General features: G+C 39.4%; 2 protein-coding genes across 7 annotated transcripts in view; both read right to left on the bottom strand.

Moving 5' to 3' along the window:
• The window catches only part of POC1B (POC1 centriolar protein B), a 167,495-nt gene that overhangs the window by 150,039 nt on the left and 892 nt on the right, over positions 1–16,564 (bottom strand). The gene's annotated exons all lie outside the window — the stretch shown is intronic.
• On the bottom strand, positions 13,422–16,562 carry GALNT4 (polypeptide N-acetylgalactosaminyltransferase 4). Its single transcript, XM_023559454.2, has one exon. It carries the CDS (start codon positions 15,959–15,961, stop codon positions 14,213–14,215), a length of 1,749 nt encoding a protein of 582 aa, XP_023415222.2. The 5' UTR covers positions 15,962–16,562; the 3' UTR covers positions 13,422–14,212.

The raw sequence follows: 16,564 nt of genomic DNA, 5'->3' as shown, positions 1-16,564 counted from the left end.
GCAAGCAAAGTTGTGTCATCTGTACAACGAAAGCTGTTAATGAGTCTTCCACCAATCCTGATGCCCTGTTTTTCTTCATACAGGCCAGCTTCTCAGATTATTTGCTCATCATACAGATTGAATAGGTATGGTGAAAGGATACAGCCCTGACACACACTTTTCCTGACTTTAAACCATGCAGTATCCCTTTGCTCTGCTCAAACGACTGCCTCTTGATCTATGTACAGGTTCCTCATAAGCACAATTAAGTGTTCTGGGATTCTCATTCTTTGCAATGTTATCCGTAATTTCTTATGATCCACACAGTCGAATGCCTTTGTATAGTCAATAAAACACAGGTAAACATCTTTCTTGCATTCTCTGCTTTCAGCCAGTATCCATCTGTTATCAGCAATGATATTCCTGGTTCCGCGTCCTCTTCTGAATCTGGCCTGAATTTCTGGCAGTTCCCTGTCGGTATACTGCTGTAGCCACTTTTGAATGATCGTCAGCAAAATTTTACTTAGTGTGATATTAATGATATTGTTCAATAATTTCCACTTTCGGTTGGATCACCTTTCTTGGGGATAGGCATAAATATGGATCTCTTCCAGTTGGTCGGCCAGCTGTCTTTCAAAGTTCATGGCATACACGAGTGAGTCTTTCCAGCGCTGCATTCTTGTGTTGAAACATCTTAATTGGTATTCCGTCAATTCCTGAAGCCTTGTTTTTCGCCAGTGCCTTTAGTGCAGCTTGAAGTTCTTTCAGCACCACTGGTTTCTGCTCATATGGTACCTCCTGAAATGGCTGAAGATCAACCAATTCTTTTTGGTGTAGTGACTGTGGATTCCCTCCATCTTCTTTTGATGCTTCCTGAGTCGTTTAATATTTTCCCCATAGAATCCTTCAATATTATTACTTGAGGCTTGAATTTTTTTTTCAGTTCTTTCAGCTTGAGAAACGCAGAGCATGTTCTTCCCTTTGGTTTTCCATCTCCAGGTCTTTGCACACGTCATTATAATACTTTACTTTGCCCTTTGAAACATTCTGTTTCACTTTACTTCATCATTTCTTCCTTTCACTATAGCTACCCGACGTTCAAGAGCAAGTTTCAGAGTCTCTTCTGACATCCATTTTATCTTTCTTTCCTGTCTTTTTAATGACCTCTTGCTCTCTTCATGTATGATGTCCTTGATATAATTTCACAACTCCTCTGGTCTTTGGTCATTAGTGTTCCACACATCAAATCCATTCTTGAGATGGTCTCTAAATTCAGGTGGGATACACTCAAGTTTGTACTTTGGCACTCCTGGACTTGTTCTAATTTTCTTCAGTTTCAACTCGAACTTAAAAAAAAAATTTTACATATGAGTAATTGATGATCTGTCCTGCAGTCAGCCCCTGGCCTTGTTCTGACTGATGATATTGAGCTTTTCCATTGTCTCTTCCCACAGATGTTGTCATTTTGATTCCTGTGTATTCCATCTGGCCAGGTCCACATGTATAGTCACTGTTTATGTTGTTCAAAAAGGTACTTGCAATGAAGAAGTTGTTCGTCTTGCAAAATTCTATCATTTGATCTCTGGCATCATTTCTCTCACCAAGGCCATATTTTCCAACTACGGATCCTTCTTTGTTTCCAACTTTCACATTTTAATCTCCAGCAATTACAAACCACCCTGATTGCACATTCGATCAATTTTAGACGGCAGAAGTTGGTAAAAATCTTCAACTTTTTCATCTTTGGCCTTAGTGGTTGGTGCGTAATTTGAATAGCCATATTAACTGGTTTTCCTTTTAGGCATATAAATATTATCCTATCACTGACAGCGCTGTACTTCAGGATAGATCTTGAAATGTTCTTTTTGATGATGAAGGCAACGCCATTCCTCTTCAAGTTGTCATTCCTGGCATAGTAAACCATATAATTGTCTGTTTCAAAATGGCCAATACCAGTCTATTTCAGCTCACTAATGCCCAGAATATCAGTATTTATACATTGCATTTCATTTTTGATGACTTCCAATTTTCCTAGATTCATACTTTGTACATTCCATGTTCCAATTATTAATGGATGTTTGCAGCTGTTTCTTCTCATTTGAGTTATGACACATGAGCAAATGAAGGTCTGGAAAGTTTAACTCCATCCACGTCATTAAGGTCGACTGTACTTTGAGGAGGCAGCTCTTCCCCAGTGGTCTTTTGAGTGCCTTTCAGTCTGAGGGGCTCATCTTCTGGCGCTGTATCAAACATTGTTCTGCTGCTATTCATAATGTTTTCACTTGCTAAATCTTTCAGACGTAGACTGCTAGGTACTTGTTCCTAGTCTGTCTTAGTCTGGAAGCTCGGCTGAAACCTACTGGTATTTGAATACTGGTGGCATAGCTTCCAGCATCACAGCAACACACAAGCCCCCACAGTATGACAAACTGACAGGCACATGAGGGAATTTCGGTATTACAAAAGTGTATTTACCAACATCTCCGTCTAGACCTTGGCCACCTGGTTCCCCTTCCTAGAGGCAACCAGTGTTACCATTTTCTTCTGTATTTCCCTATTTGTCTATACATATGCTTTTTTAAATATAAATGGTAGGACATTACAGCTACTATTCTGCACTTTCCCTCCCTACCCTCCCCTTCCCTAGCCCAATTAATATACTATATATTGGAGATCATGTCTTCTCAGTATATAATCCTAAAATCAAACCTTTTGCTGTCGAGTTGATTCTGATTCATAGCGACCCTACAGGACAGGGCAGAACTGCCCCATAGGGTTTCTAAGGCTCTAAACTTTACAGAAGCAGACTGCCACATCTTTGTCCCACGGAGTGGCTGGTGGGTTTGAACCATCAACATTTTGGTTAACGGCTGAGTGCTTAACCACCGTGCCACTAGGGCTCCTTTATCAGTATATGTTGTTGTTAGGTGCCATCAAGCCAGTTCCAAATCATAGCGACCCTACATACAACAGAACAAAACACTGCCCAGTCCCGCACCATCCTCACAATTGTCATGCTTGAGCTCTGTAACAATACATACAACTGTCTTTTTTTTTTCTTTCCCTATTTTTGGTAAATTTTTCTTCTGATATCATTTCAAACTTGCAGAAAAGTTACAAGAGCAGAACAAGGAACTCCGGTATCCTCTTTACTTAGATTTCATCTATTTTGTCTATTTGTTTTCTCATTCTCTCTCTATACAAATATTTTTATATGTGCATATTTTTTCTTAACATTTGAAAGTTAGAACCATAATGCGTCTTTGCCACTAAATACTTCAGTGTATTTCCTAAGAACAAAGGCATTCTCTTACATAACCACAGTATAATTAGCAAAGTCAGGAAATTCAGCACTATTTAATATAATACTATTATCCCATACAGGGATTTTGTCAGCGATAGCTATTTTCCCCCAGCCTATGATGTAACCCAGGATCATGTATTAATTGTCACATGTCTTTAGTTTCTAGGTCTTTGTCTTTATTGACCTTCATATCCTTGAAGACTGCAGCTTCTATTATTTTTATAGCAAGAGCCTCAATATTTTTTTCTGCCTCCTCATGGTTAGAGTCAGCATATACATGTTTGACAGGAATACTACCAAGGTCATGTTGGCCATTATCAGTGGATCAGATCAGGATGCACATGAAGTCTGTTTGTCCTGATCCTGGGGATATTAACTTTGATTGCTTGGTTTAGGTGGTCTCTGCCATGTAAAATTAATATTTTTCTCCTTTGTACTTAATAAGTATTTTGTGGGGAGATACTCTGAGACTATATAAATATCCTCCTCCTTATTAAACTGTTGCACACTAGTTTTAGTATCCTTTGATCATTTTTCAATCCATCATCCTTTCTATAATTTACTATTTAACTAATGCTTAATTAATTAATATTTCATTTCTTATTCATTTACCATTGTAAGGAAGAGCCTCCCCCCCTCCATTTATCTATTTATTCACTTATCTATTTTTATAAGTACCGGCTCATAGATTTAAATTTTTTAAATGTTTTTGTGGTAAAATACATATAACAAAAATTGTGCGTTATAATCATTTTTAAGTATACAGTACAGTGACATTAATTGTATTCACCGTTTTGTGCAACCATCACCACTATCTACTTCCAAAAATTTATCACTCCAAGTAGAAACATTACCCCTTAAGCAATAACCTCTCATTTTCCCCACCACTCCTTCAGCCCCTGGTAATCACTAATAAAATTTGTCTCTGTGCCTTTGCCTATTTTAGATATTTCATATAAATGGGAGCACACAATATTTGTCCTTTTGTGTCTGACTTATTTAATACAATGTTTTCAAGGTTCATACAGTCATAGCATGTATTAGAACTTCATTTCTCTTACGGCTGAATAACACCTCACTGTATGGATATACCACATTTTGTTTATTCATTCATCTGTTAATGGACACTTCGGCTGTTTTCAGCTTTTGGTTATTGTGAATAATGCTGCAATGAACATTGGTGTATGAGTATCTGTTTGAGTCCCTGCTTTCAAGTCTTTCAGGTATATACCTAGAAGTGAAACTGCTAGGTAATATGATAATTTTGTGTTTAACTTTTTGAAGAACCACCAAACTTTTCCACAGTGGCTGCACTATTTTACATTCCTTCACACCATCAGCCACACTTGGCTATCTTCCATTTTTCTAACAATAGCCATTCTTGGGGCTGTGGAGTGGTATCTCACTATGGTTTTGAGTTGCATTTCCCCAATGATTAATGACTGTGAGCATCTTTTCAAGTGCTTACTGGCCATTTGTATATTTTCTCTGGAGACAGTCCTAAGTCCTTTGCCTATTTTTTTAATTGGGTTGTTTGTCTTTTTGTTATTGAATTGTAGAAGTTCTTTATATTCTAGTTATTAAACCCAACTATTTTCTTCCATTCTGCAGGTTACCTCTTCACTTTTTTGGTAAAGTTCTTTGATGTCCAAAAGTTTTTAATTTTGATGAAGAACAATTTATCTACTTTGTATTTTGTTGCCCATGCTTTTGGCATCATGTCTAAGAATCCATTATCAAAACCAAGATCCTCAAGCTTTATCCCTATATTTTCTTCTAAGAGTTTTGTGGTTTTAGTTCTTATATTTAGGTCATTGGTCCACTTTGAGTTAATTTTCATATATAGCGTGAGGTATGGGTCCAACTTCATCTTTTTGCATTGAACAAATCTTTCATCTCCCTGATTAGATTTATTCCTAGGGATTTTAATCTCTTATGTGCTATTGATAGCTTATTTTATTCAATAGGTTATAATCTATAACTAACATTTGATTCTCAAAATGTTCCAGATTTTGCTAGCAGGGACTCCTTAAAGCTGGCCTCTGTGTCCTTTTGCTATGTATCCATCATTCTTTGAGCACTTCTTTACTTTCTAGTACAAAAAATATTCTAGTACCACAAAAATATTCCAACTTATAGCGACACTACAGGACAGAGTAGAACTGCCCCATAGAGTTCCCAAGGAGCGTCTGGCAGATTGTACATTATCTCTTTCCATATCTGTAACTCCCTTCTGCAAAAGTAAGAAACCTGGTTCCCATTATGTTCAATGTATTTTTACTCAAACCTACAATACACAAAGAGTAGTTTCAGAATCGCTAACCCATAACACTGTAAAAAGCAATCCCACTAATTAAAGCTCAGTATTTGTCATATTGTGTGTTGACTGGCAATTAAATTACTGGTGGATCCTTTTTGGTCCTGTCAGACTTGGTTTTATTTCTTGTTAGAGTAGGTCTATTTCAATTTTGAACTTAATCCTTGGGCATGCCCTTTATTCTAAATTATAGTCCTGATTCCTAAGGCATGGACTTTCTGGTAGGTACCCCAGCCAAATGCCCGAGGGGCTTAGTCAGATTTCTCTTCTCTGGTAGATTCAAACTGCTGACCTTTTGGTTAGCAGCCGAATGCTTAGAGTCTAAAGCAGCTATGGGTGCTTTAAAAGTAATCTTCAATAACAACAATCTAGAGAAAATTAAATGAACTTATTTAAATTTCACATTTCTTTGAGGACTGGCACTAGCAATAACACAAACCTTTCATGACTTATTACTATGGGCCAAGTACTTTTAAGTATGTCATAATCATCCTTTTATTTAATTCTCACAACAAAGTATGTAAATACCATCCCTGTTTGAGAGATGAGGAAACTGAGGCTTAGTGAGGCTAAGAAACTTGCCCAAGGCCACACAGACAAAAACTGGTACAGCTGGATTTTTAACCCAGTTCTGACAGACTTCAAAGCCCCAGCTTTTAATCAATAAATCAGTGCTTCTGAACGTGTGATTTAGATTATTTGGGACATTGTAAAAACAGTCATTTCTAGGAAATTATACACTCTGGGGTGAGACCCAGGACTCTGAATTATTGATAAGTTTCTTGGGTAATTCTGGTGCATGTTGCAATTTGAGAAACACTGCAGTGTACTACATCGCCTCTCAGTATATACACTAAATCACTAGCACCTGGGCATTTTTTTTTTTTTAAGTAGAAACAGAAGGAGAAGCTTTAACAAAGCTACTACATAGGTTACCATCAAGAATCATAACAGAAAAAGAATTTCAGGCAAACTTCTATTATGGTTTCACTGTAGGGAAAATAACTTCTGAATTCCAAATTTCATTAGGCTTCTATTCATTCAGAAAAGGAGGAGATTAACTTGTTCTTTACCATCATTTACTCTACACAAACCCTACATGCTAAACAGATACTGAGTCAATGACAGGGAAACCTAGAAGATACGGACAACAAAAGGGGAAAAACGACAACTTTGCCAGTAAAACTATTTAATTTTAAATTAAAAACTTCTAAAGTACAGCTCAGATTCTACAAACCATGTAAAAGCACTTTTAGACTCTTCTAACGTTTTCATGGAAACTCTGGTGGCATAGTGGTTAAGTGCTATGGCTCCTAACCGAAAGATTGGCAGTTCAAATCCACCACGTGTTCCTTGGGAACTGTATGGGGTGGTTCTACTCTGTCCTATAGGGTCACTATGAGTTGGAATCAACTCAATGGCAATGGGTTTGGTTGGTTTGGTTTTAATGTTTTCATAAAGTAGAACGTGGTTCTCTGGGAAAGTGAGAAACTGGCCTGAAGGAAAAACGCTTTGGCTCCAGGATCTGCCTTCAAATCAGGCTCTGCAGGTATGCTAGCTGAATAGCCTCAGGCAAGCTACTGAACTTCTCTGAGTCTCAGTTTCTGCGTTTATAAAAACACTTCACAGGTTTTTGTTGTCTCCCATCCCCTCCTCTTTACCTCCTCTCATTACCTCCCAGCCCACTGTGTGAAACCCAAGAGCCCACCCTTCCAAGAGGTTATCAAGACTAAATCTACCAGGCTTCCTATTCTCATTCCCTCCAGTCATTAGGAGGAGGGTAAGTCTTAAGCCTCTCTGGCCATCAACCATCATCCAAACACTTCCATTATGCTCTGGATATCCCCTTAGTTGAGCTTGATACCCACGCCTTCTCCTCTTTGCAAAAGCTTCCACTGGACCAGAGGAACACCCACCATATGATCTGCCAACTTCCTTGTATCCACATCCTCTCCTCCTAAAGTTCCTCTTCCTCCTCCTCTTCAACTGCCTAAAGCTTGTCTCTGCCTGGGGACACCAACCCACTGAAACCCTTTCAAGTGACAATCATTTTGTCTTTCACACTTCACCTACCTCAGGACATAGGCTTCCTCTCTATTCCAACTCCTTCATTCATTCAACAGATATCTGAACTTCTATGACATACCAGGTACTGTGGGTGGGGAGCTTAAATTCAAATGGCGAATATATAAACAAACAAGCAAATATATAATTTTAAATTGTGCTAAGATACATGAGAGATAAAATAGGAAGTCACAATGAGAATTTTGTGTGGGGGGTGAACTTAATTTAGATACTATTCAGTGAAATTTTAAATGGCGCCTTGAAAGATAAGAAGGAACCAGGCAAGCAAAGAGTGCACTGGTGAAGAACATTTCAGACTGAGGGGACACAGGGTCTTTCAGTTTCTAAGCCTCCCATCTCCAAAGACCTTCTCCTCCATGCTTCCCCAGCAACTCACATTCTATGGTCACACCCTGGACCTTGTCAACAGCAGAACCGGAACACGTCTCAAGTCACTGATTCAAACCAACCATTCTCTGACAACTTCCATTTCTTCTAGCTCACTTGCTCAGTAGCTCCAACCTCATCTAGAACTCCAGTCCACTGACCTATGTTTTCCATTGAAGCTCTCTTCTCGCCATCTTTACTTCACTCTCTTAATTTTTCATCCAATTTGTAATCCTCCTCTTACATACATTTAATCCCTCGACTCTCCCTCGTTACTTCGATTTCCATGGCAAAATTCTAATTGTCCTGACTTTCCTGTGACTATCCCTGTACAGGTGAGAATTGCTGTACCCACCCCAGATAGACTGCTGTACCCATCCCTATAAATTAATAATCACTAATTTCAAGAGGCCTTCCACACTCCCCATTAACGCTCAGTTCTCTAGCAGTTCTCTCCCCTACCCTCTGTATTAGCTATTTAATATCTTCTCCTCTCTCTTCAATACACTTACTCCGCTCCCATTCCTCCTAATACCCTATTCTAATGCTTTTCCCTCCTTCCTTTCTGATTATTCCTTCTTAGTTACTTTTGTTGTCTCTGCTTCTGATCTAAAGGTTGGATGTTCAGGATTCAAGACATGAGCTATCTACTCTCATTATTCTATATTCTTTCCAAGTGATCTTATCCATGCCTATGACTTTAAATACATTTATGTGCTAATAGGAAACCCTGGTGGCATAGTGGTTAAGAGCCATGGCTGCTAACCAAGAGGTCAGCAGTTTGAATCCACCAGGAGCTCCTTGGAAACCATATGGGAGGCAGCTCTATTCTGTCTTATAGGGTCACTATGAGTTGGAACTGACTCGACGGGAATGGGTTTTATGTGCTAATAACTCTCAAATTTTTGCCCAGGATTTGAACTACCATCTTCTCCTGAGATCAGTGTATCTCCTAGTTAATTTCCCTACAAATGGTTCAAACCCCAAACAGCAGCCAGATTGATTTTTGTGAGGTATAAATCAGATCATGTCATTCCTTAATTAAAACTCTTCAGTGACTTCCAAAGGCTCTCAGAAGAAAATCCTAAAACATGGTGTACAGGACCTAGCACAAGCTGGCCTCTACCTCGCTTTGTAACTTCATCTCCCACCACTCTCTCTCTTCCTTTGCTTACCAGGTTCTGCCCATGCTGGCGTTTTTACTTACTTGTGTGAAGACAGGCTTTTTCCCAGCCGGTCTTTTCGTATGCCATTCTCTCTCTAGTATTTTCCAAGCTAACTCCTCCTTCATTCTTCAGGCCTTGGGTTAAACCTAACTTTCTCACAGAAGTATTCTTTGACCCCATAAACTCAAGTATGTCTCCACTTATCATCTTTCAAATCAGTCTGTTCCTTTCCTTCATAGCACTTGATTGTTTTCTTTTGTTTCATAAAGTTGTATGTGGATTTGTGTTTACTGGTTATCTGTCTCCATCATTGAACTGTGAACTCTTCACACTATCTTATAAAACACATCTCTTATGTTCACCTCTGTATGTATACTCAGAGGACAGGACAGCATCTGGCATATAGTAAAAGCTCAGTTGGCATTAACTAAAGGAGGACTAAATAGAGTACTTCCTCTTCCCCTTTGAACAGGCTTAGATAAATGCAAATAAATGGGTTAGAATGGTGACCAGACAGCTGAAGACACTGCTTTTCTGCAGTAGACAACAAGGTCATTTCTCCCAGCTATCTGTATTGACCAAGCATAGCACAAATGGAAAAGTAGTACCGACTGTGACCAACTAGACTTCTCAGTTCTGCCATGGACAACTATACAACTCAGGAACTCATTACACTTTCTTGGGGAAATTACAACAATCTCTACTTCCCATTCAAAGGGCTGACTGAGGTTTCTCTGAAATTTTACAATAAGCTCCAACACACACAAATTTCCAATTTCCACACCCAGCCTAATAATAAGCAGGCAGGGTCATATATATAACTTTCTTAATTCTGTTAAATTATGGAGTGAGTCAAGTGTTATAGATAATGATCCTGTTGGCCTGTTCTAAAGTCTAACATGCACACAGAGACATAGAAAGAGAAATCTTTTCTAGGGTACTTGAAAATACTCCAGTCTCTTTTTTTTCCCTTCAGTATTTTTTAAATTGAGATATAATCACATACCATAAAATTCACCCTTTAAAATTATACAATTTAGTGGTTTTTAGTATATACCCAACGTTATGCAACCACCACCACTACCTAATTCCAGAGCATTTTCACTACCCCCGCCCCCCAAAAAAACCCATGCCCATTTGCAGTCATTCCCCATTCCTGCTCCCCCCAACCCCTGACAACCAATAATCTACTTTCTGTCTCTATGGATTTTCTAGTCCTTTTCACATTTGTGAAACTGAAGCACAGAGAAATGATTTGCACAGGGTTGCAGGATCACTTTGTAAGACAGCAAGGCCTGGAACACACATGTTTACAGTCAGTAAACCGTATTAAACGTGAGTAAAAATATGTATAGTTCACTTATAAGACATCTGATGCATAAAATAGAGTCCTTAGAATAGTAGTTCTTAGGCAATCTGTAGCTGGGGAGAGGCTGGGGGTAGGGGTGGAGTGCTAGTTAGAAATCACTGGAAAGAAGGTGAGATGGTACTGATGGAAGGGTATTGCACTTACGAACAGGGTGATGCAGACAGAAAAGTAGAGAGGGACATGTTGAGCTATGTGATTTACAAGGCAGATGCATTTCTTTTCAGTCCAGGGTTTTGCAACTGGTGATAATACACCCAGGTGCCCTCTCAGCACATTTTATGGTACCCTCAATGGGTCCCAGAGATCTCTGATCACTTCCAGTTTGTTCATGAGTAGTTAATGAATAATAGAGCTAACACCACTTCAGAAGGTTTGTTGGTTAATGACACCTTGAAAAATAATGCAGGAACCTTGACTTTCTTACATTCTATTGTCCACATTTTCAAATAAGTAAAAGAATTACAAGCTTAATTTACTACTGTTACCGTTAATAAATGTATACACAGGGCACTAATCCAATGAGAATAAAATCATCAGAATCCATCTGCAAAAAGAATTCAGCATATTTTTTATTTAAATGTCTTAATCAACACTGCAGAAACCATTAATGAAAGAAAAAAGTACAGAAACTGCTCATCACACATAAAAAAATTCTTCATTCAAAAAAGATTAATCTGAACCTCAACATTCTTTGTGCTCATTTTAAAAGAGCAATTCAAAAGGACAAATAAGTCAAAACCAAGTATTTTATTAATTAAAACTGAGACCTCCAAACCACCTAAAACTACACAACTTAAAAATAATCTGTCTTCAACCTAGAAAAGTTTTATTTGCCAACATGCAAGGAATATACTGGAACCTACCACTGGGTAGACAAACAACTTTTCTGTTACAAACAGGTTAATCTGAATTACAGAGATTCTTCAGATGATTAATTTTTTTTTTTTAAGACTGCTAAAATGCCTCTTAAATCTATTCATGGTATTGGACACTAAATGACACAATTAACATTTAAAGTTGAAACTCCTTGCCCACCAAATGTTTTACTAAAACTGTTATTAAATAGACTAATTAACTTGAAAGGCTAACTCTTAATTGTCTATGGCAAAAGAAAGCTTTGGTACCAGTAAATTAAAATTAGGAAATCAAAACACATTTTGTATGCAGCTTACAGTATGTTTTTGGGGTTAAACTAGAACATGTCTATATACAGAAATGTGAAATTCTTGTTGTTCTGTTATCTACACTATTGTGAGTAACAAACAGTCTCTTCATTCTGAATCCCTGATATAAAGCACTAGCCTGAAGTTTCTTCCAAAAAGATTGCTTGCTCAGACCAGCAAGTTAGAGCAAAATGTAAATACAGAATTAGGTATTTTATTTTTAAAAGCTTCTTTTTCCTTTTGACAAGAGTAGCAAGATGCTAGAACAAAAATAATTCCAGTAAGGGTATCCAGACCGTATCAATTTTAGTCTACCATCCAACATAGGGCTAACAAAAACAACAAAACTTAAATAAAAAGAGAGGGTGGCTCAAAAAAAAAAAAAAAAAAGCAGACTGTTAATGGGTTTGGGAGAATACCTGCTGCCAATTAAAACTTGAAAAATCCAGAGCTTTATTATAAATCCTCCTTAAATTATATCCACTGCATAAGGAAGCTGGACCATTCTCTGAAAACTTTCAGGGTGCTAGATAACTTATAGAAATCATTTTCAGAGGCAAAACAGAAAATATAGAAGATACACATCAATTTTCTTTTTTGAAATAGTTATTCTAAAAGACTATCTTAAATTCAGTTTTTGCAAAGTTCCTACTCTCCAAGTCATTAAGTAAACACTGAAAACAACTTTATGAGTACGTTGGATTAATTCCTTACAGAGCATAACACTTTGCATAAATCTAGATCAAAGTGAAATGATTGAAATTTAATTCTAAATTCAGCCTATGATTTCCAGATATGACACTGGAATAAAATGAGTAAAAAAATCCCCTTTTAAAAAAGTATATTTACTTCTCAAATAACTCACTTTGGGCAATATTTATATTCTTAGAGCTTAAAAAGTTTTAGAGTTTGAAAGGTTTTAAAAACAAAATTGACTCAACAGTTATGGAAACGAAATGACAATAAACACTGACAACAACATTCCACCCAGTCCAAAATAAACCACTTTAGTTGTGCTCAGCTCACTTAGTTTTGTAAACTATCTCTTTTCCAGCCTCATAACTGGACTATATGTTGCTCAACATTACCTATGTTAAAAATGTGAAAAGTGAAGAGATAAAAGTAGTGTAAAGATTGCAGTGACTGAATCTGAGAAGGGCATCCTACACGGTCATAACATTTCAAAGCTAGTAGGGATTTTCAAATTCTAATCCAGCACCCTCATTTTACAGATGAGAAAACCGAGGCGTGAACACATCAAATGACTGGACCCAAGTCCTCAGCTGAGCCATTCATTCATTCATTCAGGCATTCAACCACTTACTGAAAGCTGCTGTCTAAGTGCCAGGCTCAACACTTGCTGAAAAGGAGCTGGAAGGCAGCTCTTCCAATTGCCAAGGCAGTCTTTTTTCCGTGACGTCTTAAAATAAATACTTAATTTCCTAATCAGCAAGAACTCATAAAACAGTACTGCAGCCCTTGGAGAATCGGGCCCACTTTCAGTTTCACACATTTCAGTAACACAGTTGGGTTTAAACTTCAGAGAGGCCTCAACTGTGTTTACTTTAAATGATTAAACAATCACAAAGGGAGGCACAGTATTCTGAATGAGTCCCTTTCCAGTACATTTATAACTCAAGGAAGTACAATCAGAAAATGGCCTACACACACACACAAAAAAAACGTTCACAGAGAGGACAGCTTACAAAATCAGAGCGAATCGAGGTATCAATATAGATCAATTAAATCCAACAGCTCAAGTGTACAAAGTGTGGAATGTAAATGTCTCCCCACCTCATTCAGATGTGGGTATATTTTTGAGATGTCTGCATGGTAAAAAGACATGCAAACTCAAATTCAAACTAACGCTCTCTTCCAATGGTACAGGCATCTAAACCAGGCCTTTTCCCATCTGATCAACTTTCTTTGGTTTCTATTTGATTAAAAGAAAATGCAATTAAAAAATAAAATCTAAAATTCGGTGTGCTGGCTAAAAAAATCAAAATTCTATATAAAATCAAAAGAGCATTAATTCAAACTACACATTTGTAAGTGTTTTTTTTTTTTCTTTTTTTACATCGGACATACAGTGAACTACCCATCACCATAAACCATAATTCATTTTGCTCAGACTTTGACGTTCTTTACCATTAAGTCTGACACTTAAGTGTTTTGTGCATCTCAACTCATAGTCACTTCTTTGAGGATATATCAGAGATCATATTGACAAAGCTCTTAAATAAAACAACCCATAAGTAAGGCACTTTGAAATATTAAACAGCAGCTCTCTGTGTACCCAGGTTCAGTGTAATATACCAAAATGAACCACAGCTTTTACAGAGCTCTCCAGATGGCCACGAGGTGATTTCTAATAAAATACAATCTTCACCGAGGCTCTCTGAAGGCTCTTTGACTTTCCTGAAGCTTTTGTCAGCTCATGACCAAAGTGCAGTTTGTGCTCTCCTACTTCTCAAACCTCCAGATTTGATTTTTATCTAGAGCATTACAAGTTCTCATTTGTACATCCGCCCGGCCCTCAGGTGTTCGATAAGCACTCAGACACAGCCCTGAGTGTGGATGAAAAATGGTTCCATCTTCTTTAAAATGCCAAATAATATTTGCTGGAATAGGGAACCCATCTTTAGGACAAGTTAGCATTCCCACAAAAGTCTTTTGCTCAGGGACTGTCGCACATAACTCTGTCACAGAATTAAACCTTATTTCTTTGTTTGAAGTATATTCAAAGAATTGATTTCCTCCTTGGCCATGGCATCCAAACAGCGAAAGGTTCGCACCTGTGGGGCTGTTGTCAGGAGAATTATAATCTAAACATTCAGAAGAAATCCCAGTACTGCGAACTGCTCCATGCCAGCCCGGCCTATCCTCTGGAACATGTAAATTAGAAAATACATTTTTCAAATACCAGTCAAAGTTCTCGCACCTCAGCCGTTCTCGTAATAATTTTCTTTCAGAAATATCACCATAAGCTTCTTTTCTTGCTGGAGGGTTTCGATTGTAGAAATGCTGTTTGTACTCATCCATCCATACTTCTGCTGCCCGGGCAGTATTCTGTAGGAAATTGGGCCGAGCATACGGTGCCCGCTTTGGGAATACGTGGCCCACGTGGGAGCACGGATGGATCTCCAACTTACCACCACACTGCCACACCCTAAAAGACAGTTCTAGGTTTTCACCTCCCCACACTTCCATTCCAGTATCATAGGTTCCAAGGTACTCAAAATATTTCTTGCTGACAGCAAACAGTCCTCCAGCCATGGTGGGTGATCTGATAGGGTCAATTCTCGAAGACCTCCTGTCCCTTTCATGTTTGGGGACAGAATGCCACTGGAATGTTAAACGCCAATCAAACCCACCAATCATGGGCTCCCCTGTCTGCATGTAGAATTCAAAAGTATTCCAATCAATGGTGTCTATAACGGGACAAACAATTACTGTTTCGTCTTTACCGATCCTTTCCAAGAGTGGTTCAAGCCAACCGGAGGTACATTCACAGTGACAATCCAGGAAAGTGAGGACATCTCCAGTGGCAAAAGTGGCCCCAATCAGGCGGGCCCTAACAAGCCCCTCTCGCTTTTTGGTTCTTATCAAGCGGACTCTTTCAAGATTGCTGATATAACTTTCGAGCTGCGCCTTCAAATAAACTCTGTCACTCAAGTCATCGACCAAGATGATCTCCTTCAAAAGGACAGCAGGAGAAGTTTCTAAAACACTGTGAATGGTGCGGAGCAAAGTCGACCAGGCTTCATTGTAGAAAGCTATGACCACCGAGGTGGTGGGAAGCCTCCTATAGTTGAACTTCTTGGATTTACACTCGTACATTCTTTTATCCTCTATATGACGGTGCAGGGATATCCTGTCACTGAGGTAAATATTGATGGCATATCTCTCAATAAGCTCTTCTACCTTCTTCAGTTCGCCCGCGTTGAGCTGCAGTTTGCTGGCTTTCCCCCATTCCCCCAGGGCATGGGAATCAGCAGGAGGCTTCTCATACAGTGGTCGAGACAAATCCTCTGCGTTTTTCTCTGAGTCAGAAAGCTGTCTTTGCCACCGCTTCCTGACAATGCTGGCTCCTGGGGAGGAATGGAAAGTGGAGACCGAGAACTCCACTAGGATATAAGCCACTGTTAAAAGCGCCAGCAGCAGGCAGCTCTTGACTGCCCAGGTCCACCTCACGACCATCCGGATCCTCATGGCTGGGGCGCAGAAGCGGCCACGAAAGTCACCATAAAGGGGAAGGGCTGTGGGACCCGAAGCTTGAGTTCCTGGCTCAGGTAGGGTGAACTTCTCAGCAGGTCCCTCCTTTCGAGGCAGGCTCTCAGCTCCCCTCCTGCCACTGAGTCTTCCCAGGGGTCACCTGAGATCTCTCGGTCCTGGGCCTCCGGCACAGCACCAACTTTTTTCTCTCCCCTCTTCCTCCAGCTCGTCTCACAACTTTTCACAAACTCTCCAGCCAACACCCCGAGGACAAACCCCTCCCCTTCCCACTCACTCCTCCTGGTGGTTAGTTAGCGAAATTCCGCGGCTAGGGCCCGGCCGAGGGCGGCTCTTTGTGGGGCTCGGACGGGAACTGGGGGCTGGGATAATCGAGGTGTCCCCGGTAGGGACCGACCGCTCCCCCCCCCGCCACACCCGCTGCGCGCGTCACGCCACGTTCCCAGAGTCTCCGAACTCTCTCACACCCCTGGTTCCAAGTAGTTCTCCCCAGGGAACTCAGCCTGGACAGGAGAAAAAGTTTTCTGCCGGTTGAGCTTCTGTTCCACTACAACAAGGAAAAAAAAAAAAAGAGAATAAAAC

The sequence above is a fragment of the Loxodonta africana genome, chromosome 4 (genome assembly GCF_030014295.1).
Source record: "Loxodonta africana isolate mLoxAfr1 chromosome 4, mLoxAfr1.hap2, whole genome shotgun sequence".
In the NCBI taxonomy this organism is placed as follows: domain Eukaryota; kingdom Metazoa; phylum Chordata; class Mammalia; order Proboscidea; family Elephantidae; genus Loxodonta; species Loxodonta africana.
Note: the sequence above shows the minus strand (reverse complement) of the source record. Positions and strands in the feature narration are given on the sequence as shown.